Raw genomic sequence first — 16,801 nt, 5'->3', positions numbered from 1 at the left:
ATGCTGCTGTGAACATTTTTGTACAAGTTTTTTTTGTGTTTGGTTTTTTTGTTTTTTGTTTTGAGACGGAATCTCGCTCTGTCGCCCAGGCTGGAGTGCAGTAGGGTGATCTTGGCTGACTGCAATCTCCGCCTCCCGGGTTCAAGCGATTCTCCTGCCTCAGCCTCCTGAGTACCTGGGATTATAGGCGTGTGCCTGCACACCCGGCTAATTTTTTTTTTTTTTTTTTTTTTTGTAATTTTCGTAGAGATGGTGTTTCACCATGTTGGTCAGACTGGTCTCAAACTCCTGACCTCATGATCCGCCCACCTCAGCCTCCCAAAGTGCTGGGATTACAGGCGTGAGTCACCAAGCCTGGCAGTACAAGTTTTTATGTGGACATATGTTTCATTTCTCTTGGTATGTACTGAAGAGTGGAATTGCTGGATCTTATGGTAAGTCTATGTTTTAACAGTTTGAAAGGCTGGGCATGGTAGCTCATGCCTATAGTGCCAGCACTTTAAGAGGCTGAGGCCGGAGAATCATTTTATAGTGAGACCTTATCTCTAGAAAAAAATTAAAAATTAGCTGAATGTGGTGGCTACAGACCTGTAGTCCCAGCTACTCAGGAGGCTGAGATGGGAAGACTGCTGGAGCCCAGGAGGCAGAGGTTGCAGTGAGCCGAGATTGTGCCACTGCACTGCAGCCTGGGCGAAGAACGAGATCTCATCTCAGAAAACAAAAAAACAGTTTGAGGAACTACCATACTGTTTTCCACAGCAACTGTACCATGTTACATTCCCACTAGTCAATGTTAAACTATTCTGAAATGGAACAATCTCAAGATAGATTGTTAACCGGAAAAAGCAGAAGAGTTTGCATAGTATGTTACCACACGTTGACATACACACACCAGTATTTATATAAATAGCTTTAGTAGTATATACAAGAAAGTGATCAAAGTGATTGGCTTTAGGGAAGATTAGAATTAAGACTTATTTTCACTATATATTTTCAATATATACAGTTTTGTGGCTTTTGAATTTTCTATCACATGGATTACATATAGTGAAAAATATTTTTCTTTCAACTTCTGTGTACGGTAATCATGAACTTAAAAAAAATGACACTATCAGCCAGGCGTGGTGGCTCATGCCTGTAATCTCAGCACTTTGGGAGGCTGACACAGGTGGATCACCTGAGGTCAGGAGTTCGAGACCAGCCTGGCCAACATAGTGAAACGCCATCTCTACTAAAAATACAAAAATTACCTGGACATGGTGGCAGGAGCCTGTAATCCCAGCTACTCAGGAGGCTGAGGCAGAAGAATTGCTTGAACCCAGGAGGCAGAGGTTGCAGTGAGCCGAGATCGTGCCACTGCACTCTAGCCTGGGCGACAAGAGCAAAACCCCATCTCAAAAAATGACAACAAAAAAATGACACTATCTACTTGTTTATTTTTTATTTTTTCAGACGGAGTCTCACTCTGTCCCTCAGGCTGGAGTGAAATGGAGCAATCTCGGCTCACTGCAATCTACCCTCCCTGGTTCAAGTGATTCTCCTGCGTCAGCCTCCCAAGTAGCTGGGACTACAGGCAAGCGCCACCATACCTGGCTAATATTTGTACTTTTAGTAGAGATGGGGTATCACCATGTTGGCCAGGCTGATCTTTAAACTCCTGACCTCAGGTGATCTGCTGGCTTTGGCTTCCCAAAGTGCTGAGATTACAGGTGTGAGCCACCATGCCTGGCCTTGTTTTAAATAAAATTAAAAATAATTTTTAAATGACACTATCAATAAGCATTTAAGCATAAGATTATGAAGGTCTGAAATTTTATTTTTCCAAAATACAATTAACAGAGGACTAAATAAATCACCTTGCCAAGGTTATTTTTTTTTCTCTGAAACTGAATAGCATTAGGCCATGAACACATCATAAGCCATATTAAGGTCATCAAACATTTGGCTTCCCTTGATGGCCTGGCACAGTGGCTCAGGCCTGTAAACCCAGCACTTTGGGAGCCCGGGGCGGCAGATCACTTGGGGTCTGAGGTTTGAGATCAGCCTGACCAACATGGTGAAACCCCATCTCTACTAAAAATACAAAAGTTAGTCGGGCATGGTGGCGGGCGCCTGTAATCCCAGCTACTCAGAAAGCTGAGGCAGGAGAATCACTTGAACCTGGGAGGCAGAAGTTGGAGTGAGCCAAGATCACACCACTGCAATCCAGCCTGGGTGACAAAGTGAGAATCTTGTCTCAAAAAAAAACAAAATAAAAAACATTTGGCTACCCTTGAAACGTTTGCTTAAGAATTTTCAGTTGCTTTTCTTTTAAAGTTCTTGAAATAAAACAAACTAAAATTTTAAAAACCAAAAGCCATTTAGAATTCTCCCAAAGATTTCATGGATAACGAACAAACCATAAAATCTGGTGGTTAATTTTTTTATACATTTACTATTAAAATTCAGACTACCCAACATGAACCTAAATCATCTCTGTCTCTCCCCATCTCCCCCTCTCCTCCCGTGCCCCCACCCCATATCTTTTTGCATGGCAATGTGTCATGGGCATCAACTACTTTTACATGGCAACTTTTCCCCTTTTAACAGTAGCCCAGTTTTCCTTTGGGGAACCAATTCCCCAATCTGAGACAACTTAGGTGGTGTCAGCCCTATCCTTTGGTGCCAGGGATGCACACATAACTTGGTAATACCATGCCCTGGCTGCACTAGTGATTGTTCAGAGATGGACATATGAGAGGCACCTTGGTATTTCTGCTGCAACTATCAGAGAAGCAGCACTCTTCTTTTGAGATTGCAGAAGGACCATGTGAGCCTGGAACCACCTGTGGCCACACGTCCAGAGCCTGCCTCAGAACAAAACCAGAAATGGACAACTTTAGAACAGCCATGCCTAATCCTTTTAGAAAGTTAAATTCCTCACCTCCCATATCTCACCCCACACCCCAACTTAGGCCAGTTTGAATCTGATACCTGTCACCTACAACTGAAAAATTCCTAATTCTGAATGTCTGCTTATTTCAGGCTTGGCACAATCTGGCAACAGGCAGACAGTTATCAGTAGACAACCTGAAACAAATGGAAAGTGAATTCTGTCCATTCTTTTTCCTTTTTCTAATTATGCAATACAAAAGCTTTAATAATTTTTACTTATACAGTATTCACTGGCTGAAGGCCTGTGAATAGGATTAAAGAATGTTTGAGGTTAAGACAGAATTTGCATCATATAGTTTTTTTTTTTTTTTTTGAGACGGAGTTTTGCTCTTGTCGCCCAGGCTGGAGTGCAATGGCGCAATCTTGGCTCACTGCAACCTCTGCCTCCCGGTTCAAGCGATTCTCCTGCCTCAGCCTCCTGAATAGCTGGGATTATAGGCGCCCGCAACCACGCCTGGCTTTTTTTTTTTTTTTTTTTGAGACAGAGTCTTGCTCTGTCGCCCAGGCTGGAGTGCAGTGGCACAATCTCAGCTCACAGCAACCTCCACCTCCCAGGTTCATGCAATTCTCCTGTCTCAACCTCCCGAGTAGCTGGGACTACAGGCGCCCACCACCATGCCTGGCTAATTTTTGTATTTTTAGTAGAGATGGGGTTTCACCATCTTGGCCAGGCTGGTCTCGAACTCCTGACCTCAGGTGATCTGCCCACCTCGGCCTCCCAAAGTGCTGGGATTATAGGTGAGAACTACTGTGCCCGGCCACGCCTGGCTAATTTTTTGTATTTTTGGTAAAGACGGGATTCCACCATGTTGGCCAGGCTGGTCTCAAACTCCTGACATCAGGTGATCCACCCACCTTGGCCTCCCAAAGTGCTGGGATTACAGGTGTGAGCCACCACACCCGGCTAGATTTGCACCATCATAACCATGCTAGGACACAGTTCATTCACAATTTGAACAATCAAGTCTGAAATTTATTTCTCTGCTGACAGAGAACCTAGTTAATTCAGCATGAGATTATACGTTTTCTAAGGGTAGGGATGATGGCTAATTCATCTTTCTTTTTTTGGTGGGTGGAGACAGGGTCTCCCTCTGTTGCCCAGGCTGGAGTGCAGTGGTGTGATGAAGGCTCACTGCAGTCTCAACCTCCCGGGCTCAAGCAATCTTTCCACCTCAGCCTCCAAGTAGCTGGGACCACAGGGCATGCCTGCCATGCCCGGTTAATTTTTTTTTTAAATTTTATGTAGAGACAGGGTCTCCCTATGCTGCCCAGGCTGGTCTCCAACTCCTGAGCTCAAGTGATCCTCCCACCTTAGCTTCCCAAGCAGCTAGGACTACAGGGGTACACCACCATGCTCAGCTAATTTTTTGTATTTTTTGTAGAGATGAGGTCTCACCATGTTGCCCAGGCTGGTCTCAAACTCCTGGGCTTAAGCGATCAGCCCACCTTGGCTTCCCAGTGTTGGGATTACAGGTGTGAGACATCGTGCCCAGCCATCTTTCTTAAACAGACTATAGCACCAAGTAAAGCAGTTGATGATGTTCTACAAATAATTTCATTGAAGAAAAAATTCTCGCACAAGAATCAAGAATAACAATTTGTTTCATATTACTAAAAATGCTTAGCAGAATATGGAGCTGTGGGGGTGCTGAGAGAATACTTACTTAAATTAGAAACACAACACATAAAAGTACAAAATGAATGCATGTATGCTAATTAACTGACTCTATTTTTTTTTTGAGACAGAGTTTCACTCTTGCTGCCCAGGTATTCTCAGCTCACTGCAACCTCTGCCTCCCGGGTTCAAGCGATTCTTCTGCCTCAGCCTCCTGAGTAGCTGGGATTACAGGCATGTGCTACTAAGCCCGGCTAATTTTTTTATTTTTAGTAAAGACAGGATTTCACCATGTTGGCCAGGCTGGTCTCGAACTCCTGACCTCAGGTGATCCACACGCCTCGGCCTCCCAAAGTGTTGGGATTACAGGCATGAGCCAACACACCCAGACTGATTAGCTGACTTTATAAACAAATTGATCGTTACCCTCTATCTTATAATCATATTATGAAATAATTGTTTTATTTTCCTTGCTCAGCAGAATGACATTATGCACATGGATTTCAGTTATTTTTATAGGAAAAAAACTTTAACTAATTACTAAGTCCCAGATAGAGTACAGATAAGCATAAACTATGATTGTGTTTATCAGATTTTTATCTTGTTTATATCCATGATTAGTATATTTATTATATTTATTTTTGCCTATTTATTTGGCTTATTTAAAATTTAAATAAAAATGGTTTTTGTTTGGCTTTTTCTTTCACATTAAAATAGGTATTATGAGGAATACATTTTCTTCTATATAATGCTTTAGAAGTAACCATAAATTTTTGTTCTACATATAACAAAATGTACTATATAGTGCACTAATTGGTATACTACAATTTTTATTCCTAAACTCATAATTTAAAATGTCATGTTTTCTAGACTTCCTTCCTAATCCAGGCATTTAATGTTTTTACATGTCCATGTTTGAATATATTCCGTTTCTGCTTTTATTTCTTGTTTTATTGCATTAAGATAATGTACAGAAATTTTAAATTAATTTACCTTGTCCATCTTTGTGACTCATCTGGACACACTTGAAAACTGTGTTTTTCCCTATTATACTATGGAATGTATCACTAATCTTCAGTTAATCAATCTAATTATTTAACTTTACAATTTTTTAATTCTCACTTTACCTATCACATTCTAATAGTATATTTAAGTCTTTAGTTAAAATTGCATTTGTCTTGTTTACCTTCCTGTTTTCATTTTATGACAATTATATATTTTATATTTTTAATAATTCATATTAAAATTTTCATAGTCATTATCAGATTTATTCAGTACAGTTAGTTTCTTTAATATTTAATAATGTCTATTCTATTTTACCATTTCATGGTCATCCTAGTTCTCTGTTTATGCGTTCTGTCATGAAATTTACTTTATGGGACACCCAAGTTGGTATAAACCTAAGTTGATTTTGTATTCTCACAGATGATCTCAGAACAATGATTCTTAACCTAAGGGCACCCTGTTCAAGAAGGGAGTTCTGAAAGTCCTCTAAGATTATGTTAATATCTAAAACATCTAAAAGAATTCATCTGTCTATGTCAAGGATATAAAGGCTAATTAGACTTTTGTTTGGAAGCATCTATTGGAAAATCTGATTGCCAAAAGTCCTGATAGCCAGGATATTCCTTGAATTACTAAAAACAGTAAAAATAAAGTACTACTTAATAATTATACTTAGGCATATCAAATCTGTCAGTAGGTTTACTTAATAATAATTAGGCAGATCGAATCTTGTCAGAATCTGCATGGAGAAGGGAAGGGTCAGTAGAATCTGGAGGGAAAAGGTCTTACGGTATTTGTTAACTAGACCCAAGTTTTTTATTTATAGATTTATTTAAAATATACCTTCCAATAAATCAGTTAATTTTTTCAGATACAATCATAGTGTTGTTTTTTTTAAAGAGTTCTTACCTTTTAGAAATAAATACTAATATATATCTCTCTATATAAATATTACCATGAAATATGATATCTGAGATCTGCTTCAAAATAATCAAGTATTGGGGGGCAGAAGAGAGGTTTAAATAAAACAAAATTGGTGTAAGAAGTTGAGTGAGCCGGGCATGGTGGCTCACGCCTATAATCCCAGCACTTTGGGAGGCAGAAGCGGGTGGATCACCTGAGGTCAGGAGTTTGAGACCAGCCTGGCCAACATGGTGAAACCTCGTCTCTACTAAAAAAAAAAACAAAAAACAAACAAAAAAATTAGGCAGGTGTGGTGGCGGGTGCCTGTAATCCCAGCTACTCAGGAGGCTGAGGCAGGATAATCCCTTGAACCCAGGAGACAGAGGTTGCAGTGAGCCGAGATCGCACCATTGCACTCCAGCCTGGGCAACAAGAGCGAAACTCTGTCTCAAAAAAAAAAAAAAAAAAAAGTTGAGTGATAGCCACACCACAGAAGTTCATTTTCCTATTCTATTTACTCTTGCATATATTTGAAAATATGATACACAAAATGTTAGTTTCTTATTTTTATTTTTTCTAGAGACAGGGGCTATGTTGCACAGCTGGTTATGAATTTCTGGGCTCCAGTGATCCTCCCACCTCAGCCTCCCAGGTAGCTCGGACTACAGGCATGTGCCACCACGCCTGGCTGATTTTATTTTATTTTTTATTCTTTGGAGAAATGGGGTCTCCCTATGTTGCCCAGGTTGGTCTCCAACTCCTGGGCTCAAGCAATTCTCCCATCTCAGCCTCCTAAAGTGCTGGGATTAAGAGCATGAGCCACTGCATCCAGCCAAATAGATTTTTAATGTATGAAACAATTAAAACTTTAAATGTTTCTTCCTATTTTCATGACTCTTTATAATCTGTCATGTTTTGAAGACATTCAAGAGGTATTAAACGTTATTCTTTTATTTTCCTTAAAGTCCTGGATTGCTTTTGACATCATTATTTAATCTTAGCTTTTCCTGTGATTGCAATTACCATACATGAATATTTCCAAGTATGGTTCACTCTATAAACAACTATTTCATGAAAGGCTTGCTTGCTTTTCCAATGATTAAATACATTAAAATATCAGGATTATTTAACTACTTGAGATTTGATTGAGAAAAATGTGTATTTTAATTACACCTTCTAATTATGGCACTATGGTTCTGTCTAGCATGTTTATTTTTGCTTGCAATAGATTCAACATTTTGAAAAGTACTAATAAAATAGTTCGAACTAGTAATATATTACTTATTATAAAAGCATATTAACTCACAACATTGTCAGCCCAATCTGCTAGTACTGTTGAGATGTAGTTCACAGCATTAAGAATTGCACAGTATCGAAAGCCAAGGGAAGCTCTAGTCTCTTCTTTCATCACCTGTGTTAATCGTATCCTAAAATCATCTACTAAGTCCTTCTGTAACTCCAGGAACTGCAGCTTTCGGGAAGCTGTGGGAAGATTTTTATACCTGTCTGTGGAAAAAGTTATTAAGACATATGAAGGTTTTGGTACCATCTATGATATAGTTATAAGTTTTACCTACCGTCCTGCTTCAGTGCTTTTGTCAAAAATCAATTGACCAGTCAAGTGTGGATTTATTTCTGAGCTCTCTTAAGGATATGAGTTTCAAAAGTATGTACGTTTGCCAAAACTCATTGAACAATACACATAAGATCTGCACATTACACTGTATGTAAACTATGCCTCAAGTTTTTAAAAAGGCAAATGAAAAAATTATATATAAAAATGACAGTTTTGGCTAGGCGCGGTAGCTCATGCCTGTAATCCCAGCACTTTGTGAGGCCAAGGCAAGTGGATCACTTGAGGTCAGGAGTTTAAGACTAGCCTGGCCAACATGCTGACACCTCATCTCTACCAAAACTACAAAAATTAGCCAGACAGTAGTGGCGTGTGCCTGTAATCCCAGCTACTCGGGAGTCTGAGGCAGGAGAATTACTTGAACCTGGGAGGTGGAGGTTGCAGTTAGCCAACATGGCACCACTGCATTCCAGCCTGGGCAACAGAGTGAGGCTCCGTCTAACAAAAAAAAAAAAAGGAAGAAAGAAAGAAAAAAAAATGACAGTTTCTTCAACAAATAAACGGCATTTTTTTATTGTATTTTTAGTAGAGACGGGGTTTCACTGTGTTAGCCAGGATGGTCTCGATCTCCTGACCTCGTGATCCGCCCGCCTCGGCCTCCCAAAGTGCTGGGATTACAGGCGTGAGCCACTGCGCCCGGCCCACGGCATTTTTTTAAAAAAAGAAAGGACTTGGATAAATTAGAAGATACACATTTAAGAATTTATAGGCAGTTGGCCGGGCACGGTGGCTCACACCTGTAATCCCAGCACTTTGGGAGGCCGAGGTGGGTGGATCACGAGGTCAGGAGATCCAGACCATCCCAGCTAACATGGTGAAACCCCGTCTCTACTAAAAATACAAAAAAATTCGCCGGGCACAGTGGCTCACACCTGTAATCCGAGGCGGGTGGATCACGAGGTCAGGAGACCGAGACCATCCTGGCTAACACGGTGAAACCCCATCTCTACTAAAAATACAAAAAATTAACCAGGCATGGTGGCGGCCGCCTGTAGTCCCAGCTACTCGGGAGGCTGAGGCAGGAGAATGGCGTGAACCCGGGAGGCGGAGCTTGCAGTGAGCCGAGATTGCGCCACTGCCCTCCAGCCTGGGCGACAGAGTGAGACTCCATCTCAAAAAAAAAAAAAAAAAAATTAGCTGGGTATGGTGGCTGGTGCCTGTAGTTCCAGCTACTCAGGAGGCTGAGGCAGGAGAATGGTGTGAACCCAGGAGGTGGAGCTTGCAGTGAGCCGAGATTGCGCCACAGCACTCCAGCCTGGGCGACAGAGCGAGACTCCGTATCAAAAAAAAAAAAAAAAAAAAATTTACAGGCAAGCATGGTGGCTCACACCTGTAATCCCAGCACTTTGGGAGGCCAAGGCAGGTGGGTCACCTGAGGTCAGGAGTTTGAGACCAGTCTGCGCAACATGAAACCCCATCTCTAGTAGAGCCGCCACCGTGCCTAGCTAATTTTTTTGTATTTTTAGTAGAGACGGGGTTTCACTGTGTTAGCCAGGATGGTCTGGATCTCCTGACCTTATGATCTGCCCACCTCAGCCTCCCAAAGTGCTGGGATTACAGGCGTGAGCCACCGCGCCTGGCCAACTGCCTGTAAATTTTTGTATTTTTAGTAAAAATACAAAAAAAAAATTAGCCAGGCATGGTGGCAGGCATCTGTAATCCCAGCTACTGAGGAGGCTGAGGTAGGAGAACTGCTTGAACCCAGGAGGCGGAGGTTGCAGTGAGCTGAGATCGCGCCATTGCACTCCAGCCTGGGTGACAAGAGCGAAATTGTCTCAAAAAAAAAAAAAAAAAAGAATTTACAATTGACGTGAGACGTCTGAAATTTTCTTTAAAATACTCCAGAAAAAAAAAATTGAGGAGTAAAATATAACAGAAAAGTGATAATTGCTTTAAACTTTGGTAATAGGTACCTGAGAGTTCATTGTATTATCCTACTTTTGTGTATGTTTGAAAATTTTCTGAATAAAAAGTTTTTAAGAGACACATGAATTTTCCTTAATTTTTTTGTCTTAGTGTTTTTCATATTTTTCTTATAGTTAAAAATATGGAATGATGGCTGGGCGCGGTGGCTCACACCTGTAATCCCAGCACTTTGGGAGGCCGAGGCAGGTGGATCACAAGGTCAGGAGTTCAAGACCAGCCTGGCTAAGATGGTGAAACCCCATCTCTACTAAAAATTCAAAAATTAGCTGGGCGTGGCAGCAGGTGCCTATAATCCCAGCTACTTGGGAGGCGGAGGCAGAAGAATTGCTTGATCCCGGGCAGCAGAGGTTGCAGTGAGCCAAGATCGTGCCACTGCACTCCAGCCTGGGTGACAGAGTGAGACTCCGTCTCAAAAAAAAAAAAAAGGAATTATTAACTCACTGGGCTGGAATGATACTTCTTCAGGTTACCAGACAAGCCTAAGAAACGGACAGTCTAGTGGTCAACAAAGGTAAAGAGGGCCAGGGATGGTAGCAATGAGGGTCCAGTGGCACCTGGACAACAAGCAGGCCCACAAAGGGGCAACGTGATTGGCTAAAGACCAACCAGGGCCAGAGGATGCTAGGCTACCCTCCAGCCAGAGAATCCCTGCACTGTAACAAAAGTTACAATTACTACTCCAATCCTTAAAATTACTTCATTATTTTACTCTCTTCTGCAATCTTTAATAAATCAAGATCAAGAAAATATTTAAAATATAGGCCAATCACCACTTACTGAAGACACCTAAAAAGCCCAACAGCAAGACAGTTTGGATAATAAAATTAAATTCTTATTTGATTGTTTTTGTGTAATTATTCAGGAAGTTTTCCTTCATGTATACCAATGTTTAAATCCTTAAATTATTAAAAACCCAAAAGTTCAAATATTTTGTTAGATTTCTACCAATATAGAAACTGAATTTGAAGATAACCATCATATAATATTAATTTGCTGAGCCACTTATTTATTGATTACTTTATTGACAGAGTCTCACTCTGTCACCAAGGCTGGACTGCAGTGGCGCGATCACGGCTCACTGCAACCTCTACCTCCCATGCTCAAACAGTCCTCCCACCTCAGCCTCCCAAGTAGCTGGGACTACAGGCACACACCACCACACCTGGCTAATTTCTGTACTTTTTGAAAGAGAGGGAGTTTCACCATGTACCCCAGGCTGTTCTCGAACTCCTGGGCTCAAGCAACCTGCCCGTCTCAGCCTCTCAAAGTGCTGGGATTACAGGCATGAGCCACAGCACCCAGCCTACTGAGCTACTTTAAAAAGTACCATGTGAAGACAGTACTTTTAAAACAAAGTCATATCTTAAAAGACTTATACTTACCAGTTATAACCAAGAGTAGAGTCATAAAAGTTTCTGCACAATCTGGAACTTTCATTTCATCCACGTCAGTGATATCCTTATATTGCGATACCCAGGCAGCTTCTGAGGAAAGCATTGAGTCCATTTTTTGAAGAGCAACTGATAAGCAGACAAAACGATTATGTCGATTAAGTAGTTACAGTCGTTCCTAATTATTCAACTTGTAATTTTTTAGGAATGATGGCTTTTCTATAAAAAATAAACAAACCTACAATCTCCCACTAGTTGTACTAAATTTAACTTAATGCTTTAAACAGGATACTTTACTCCCACCCCCAAATTTTGAAAATAGTTACGTTGACTAGATAAGCTACAGTCAAAAAGATTCTATTGGCCAGGCGCAGTGGCTTACACCAGTAATCCCAGCACTCCGGGAGGCCAAGGTGGGTGGATTGCTTGAGTCTAGGAGTTCACAACCAGCTTGGGCAAAACCCCAGGGAAACCCCATCTCTACAAAAAATACAAAAAATAGCCAGGCATGGCTTGCATACACCTATAGTCCCAGCTACTGGGGTGGCTGAGGCAGGACGATCACCTGAGCACCGGAGGTCGAGGCTGCAGTAAGCCATGATCGGCCCACTCTACTCTAGCCTGGGTGACAAAGTAAGACCCTATCTCAAAAATAAAAAAATAAAATATTCTGACACTTTGGGAGGCCAAGGCAGGTGGATTACCTGAAGTCAGGAGTTCCAGACAAGCCTGGCCAACATGTTGTAACCCTGTCACTCCTAAAAACAGAAAAATTAGCCAGGCGTGGTAGTGCGTGCCTGTAATCCCAACTACTCGGGAGGCTGAGACAGGAGAATCGCTTGAACCCAGGGGGTGGAGGTTGCAATGGGCTGAGATCGAACTACTGCACTTTAGCCTGGGCAACAGAGCAAGAGTCTGTCCCAAAATAAATAAATAAAAATAAAATAAATAAATTATATGATAAAATCTATAAAACAATTAAACACCCCACTGGCTTGACTATTCCACTCTAGAAATAGGTAGAGTGTAATTTCAGGAAAAATGGAAGTTTCATGTGAAGTAAAGAAAAGATTATCTCTGAAGGAAACTCAGAAAACCCTGACAAAGAAGATTTCAAATGGCTCTAGTTCCTACTTAGAACTGGAGAAGAAAAATATCAAAAATGTATATGCACAGAAACAGACATATTTCCCTATCCTCTGGCCACATCAACACTTACATTTTCTCTCCACCGTCAACCATCTCTGAAAACAGGTTTCCTCTGATAGAATATGCATACAACTAGCAAAAGTGCCAGGATAGCCATGAACACTGTGTAGATCCCTTTCAAACAAGAGTACTTCATCCACCAAATGACAGAAGAGATTGTCATCATACAGCAGACAAGGAATATCAGTGGCTAACTTCTCAAGAACCAGCATCATAAGGCCCCGAGAAAATTCAAGCTAAAAAAATATACAAACATGAGGTATGTAAATAAAAAGTTATCCATGCACACATACAGTTCTAAAACAGAAACACTTGACTGAGTCTCTTACCCTTGCATTTACCAAAGAGCCTACTTTGTCTAATATTGGCTGAATCTTCTCATCCAGAAATTCAGTATGGTTTCCAATCCACATAAGTACTTGAGCCAAGTACCATTCTGGCTAAGGAAGGAGGAAAATAGTTTGAATTCTTAAGTCATTCCAATTAGAAAGTTACAATTACATGAGTCTATTTAATTGTATATGCACAACACTTATAAAAATTAGTTGAAAATTCCTGTATGTAAGAGCACAATTTCTACTCCGCATTTTAAACTCCTGCAAGGCTTAATAATCAAATGTTTGCCAATGTACTCCCAACAAATTTCAATAATATGACTTAAGTCAATAAACTCATAAATTTACAATGCCATATATATTTAAAACCTAGCACTTCAATAATATGTAAAATGATGAGTATTACAAAGAACTGATGGCCTATATTTTTTGAAATAGCATTTGAAAATAATTTTAATATTATTTTCTTATGGTTTTTATTTTCAAAAAGTAAATTAAGAAAAAAATTGCTGGCCAGGCGTCGTGGCTCACACCTGTAATCCCAGCACTTTGGGAGGCCGAGGCGGGGTGGATCACCTGAGGTCAGAAGTTCAAGACCAGACTGGTCAACATGGTGAAACCCCGTCTCAACTAAATATACAAAAATTAGCTGGGCGTGGACTGAGTAGCTGTAATCCCAGCTACTCAAGAGGCTGAGGCAGGAGAATCGCTTGAACCCAGGAGGCAGAGGTTGCAGTGAGCCGAGATCACGCCATTGCGCTCCAGCCTGGACAACAAGAGCGAAACTTCGTTCCAAAAAAAAAAAAACAAACTGCTAGTCTGCATTACAAAAACTACACGTCTTATACAGGTTTAAGAGCAGAAATACCAAGTGCATGCCAGGGGCAGTGGCTCACGCCCGTAATCCCAGCACTTTGGGAGGCTGAGGCAGGTGGATCACCTGAGGTCAGGAGTTCCAGACCAGCCTGACCAATATGGTGAAACCCGTCTCTACTAAAATTACAAAAATTAGCCCGGCGTGATGGCATGTGCCTGCAGTCCCAGCTACTTGGGAGGCTGAGGCAGGAGAATCGCTTGAACCTGGGAGGTGGAGGTTGCAGTTAGCAGAGATCGGGCCACTGCACTCCAGCCTGGGTGACAGAGCGAGACTCCAACTCAAAAAAAAAAAAAAAAAGAAATACCAAGTGCTTAATATTTGCTTTGCTTTGTTTCGCAATGATAACCCAGCAATATCTGATGCCCAAGAGCGGAAATACTATTTTTCCTGCAGTATATGAACACAAGTCCTCAATTATATATATGAACAGCAGTGACAAAACAGGAATTTAGCCCTTTAGAAAAAAAACAGAAATGTGAAGAGAGTCAGATTTTAACTTAAATCAGCAAAGGTACAGAAACTCTAACATTTGTTACTAATAAAAACCAAGGACAAGAGCTGGCAAAACACACCTTGCTTAACACATTAGTCTGCCGGTTCCCTCTGAAGTGATACCTGAACCTCTTCTGAAGAGGAGTCAGCATAATCTGGATGGGCAGGATAACAGAAGGGGAGGCAGGAAGAGAGTATTTTTCTGGGAGTTGCTTTGGCTCAGTAAATAATTCATCTCTGACATAATCAAGTCAAGGAAAAAGAATCAAAAGCATACCTAATATACACACACATATGTATATATACACACACAATAAATTTTTCCAATAAATGTATCAGATACTCAGTAGAGTTAATTATGATGCAAATAATATGTAATCTAATTTTATATTGAATAAACATACAGTTAATTCTTTATATTGAATATACATTCAGTTAAAATGCACAAAAAGCCAGGCATGATGATGGTGAATCATGCCTGTAATCCCAGCACTTTGGGAGGCTGAAGCAGGCTAATCACTTGGGCCACTTCACAGGAATTTGAGACGTGCCTAGGCAATATGGCAAAACCCTGTCTCTACAAAAAACAACAAAAATTAGCTGGGCATGGTGGCACGTGCCTGTAGTCCCAGCTACGCAGGAACAAGAGGTGGGAGAATCAATTGAGCCTGGGTGGTCAAGACTGCAGTGAGCCATGACTGCACCACTGCACTTCAGCCTGGGTGACAAAGTGAGACCATGTCTTTAAAAAAGCACAAAAATGAGCCAGGTGCAGTGGCTCTCACCTGTAATCCCAGCACTTTGGGAGGCTGAGGCAGGTGGAACACCTGAGGTCAGGAGTTCGAGGCCAGCCTGACCAACATGGAAAAACCCCGTCTCTACTAAAAATACAAAATTAGCCGGGCATGGTGGCGCACGCCTGTAATCCCAGCTACTTGGGAGGCTGAGGCAGGAGAATCGCTTGAACCCGGGAGGTGGAGGCTGCAGTGAGCCGAGATCACGCCACTTCATTCCAGCCTGGGCAACAAGAGGGAAACTCTGTCTCAAAAAAAAAAAAAGCCCAAAAATGGTATCAGAATTAATCTATAAATCTTTCATAAAATAGTAATAAAAAAAATTCAAGTATCATTTGATTAAATTCACACTATGTTACTAAAGGTTTCCTCCCAATTGCCCATTTGTTCTATTGCCCCAAGAGACCTTTTTGTGCTATGAACTTGGATCAGTCATGTATCCCGGAACTCTTCCTTACAGCCCTCACACCCACAAGCAATTCACTTTCCAAGAGTACAGTCCACCACTCAGTGGATATTTACAGACCAAGTCCAAACACAGGATTTTTATTTGGCTTTCTTGGCCACTTTGAAAAAGTTTTACTCTCTAGCCACAAACCCATTCTAGAAAAAAGAAATTTTAGTAAGTTTTCAGCTGCAACAAAGATACGAGGTTTGTAGTTTCAAAAGCTGACAAAACAATGTCTCCAGGTAACTGTACACCTCCGGGGCACTGGCAGGTCGACTTAAGCCAACAGTTTGTGATTGTGGGGGTGCAATGAATGGCCAATGAAGCTGTGCTAAAATTTCCTCAAAATCACTGCAATAGAAAAGTAACACATACATTTCAGTACATCACCAAATGATCACCAAATACCCGTCGGAAAGCAATTACCACAAAATATGGGTAAATTCCCTACCTTGTAAGCTTGTCCTTGAGAATTTTATGCCAGAATTTAACTGTGGCTCTCATGAAACCAAGAAGATGAGTACAGGATGATTCCTGAAGTTTGATGTCAAGTTCTGCCATAGACACTAGAGTGGAGGCTGCCTCCGGTACATTATTGGTCATCAGATATTGCTGAATGTTATCACTGTAAACAAAGTAAAGCAATTTTTTTTTCTTTTGAGACATAGTCTCACTCTGTTGCCCAGGCTGGAGTGCAGTGGCATGATTTGGCTCAATGCAACTTCTATCTCCCGGGTTCAAGTGATTCTCCTGCCTCAGCCTCCACAGTAGCTGGGATTACAGGCATGCGCCCCCATGCCTGGCTAATTTTTTTGTATTTTTAGTAGAGACAGGGTTTCACCATGTTGACCAAGCTGGTCTTGAACTCCTGACCTCAAGTGATCCAACCACCTCGGCCTCCCAAAGTGCTGGGATTAGAGGCGTAAGTCACTGTGCCCAGTCGAAAGCAAATTTAAAGAACAGATTGCTCAGAATAACTTTAAATTCGGAAAAAGTGCTTCTTCTTCACGTTTTATATAAAGTTACATCCAAGGAAGAATAAAGCACCACCCTGAGGTAGCCTTTGTCTTTTAACAAATCACCACCCTGAGGCCTTTTACCAATGCCTCTCTGGGAGCCTAGAGTCCTCTACTTCTGCATTCTTCTAAGAGCAGCAGCCTGCAGCCTATGTTCAGGACCTCTCCCGGGACCTTTCCGTTCCTACTCCTCCTGACAGACCTGTTTTGTGTCATATTCCTT

General features: G+C 41.3%; 1 protein-coding gene across 3 annotated transcripts in view; it reads right to left on the bottom strand.

The window, feature by feature from the left end:
• Nucleotides 1–16,801, bottom strand: part of RINT1 (RAD50 interactor 1) — a 36,091-nt gene that overhangs the window by 4,771 nt on the left and 14,519 nt on the right. For 2 of the 3 annotated variants that reach the window (XM_030826011.1, XM_030826010.1), the window contains 7 exons: nucleotides 16,014–16,187; nucleotides 15,764–15,913; nucleotides 14,401–14,557; nucleotides 12,946–13,056; nucleotides 12,627–12,852; nucleotides 11,399–11,536; nucleotides 7,764–7,963 (listed from right to left, as the gene is read on the bottom strand). In XM_030826011.1, coding sequence (XP_030681871.1) covers nucleotides 7,764–7,963; nucleotides 11,399–11,536; nucleotides 12,627–12,852; nucleotides 12,946–13,056; nucleotides 14,401–14,557; nucleotides 15,764–15,913; nucleotides 16,014–16,187 — 1,156 coding nt within the window. The remainder of the gene's footprint in view (nucleotides 1–7,763; nucleotides 7,964–11,398; nucleotides 11,537–12,626; nucleotides 12,853–12,945; nucleotides 13,057–14,400; nucleotides 14,558–15,763; nucleotides 15,914–16,013; nucleotides 16,188–16,801) is intronic. The other variant, XM_030826012.1, reaches the window with a different exon arrangement.

Source organism: Nomascus leucogenys, chromosome 13 (genome assembly GCF_006542625.1).
Source record: "Nomascus leucogenys isolate Asia chromosome 13, Asia_NLE_v1, whole genome shotgun sequence".
Taxonomy (NCBI): Eukaryota; Metazoa; Chordata; class Mammalia; order Primates; family Hylobatidae; genus Nomascus; species Nomascus leucogenys.
This window is presented reverse-complemented; position numbering and strand designations above follow the sequence as displayed.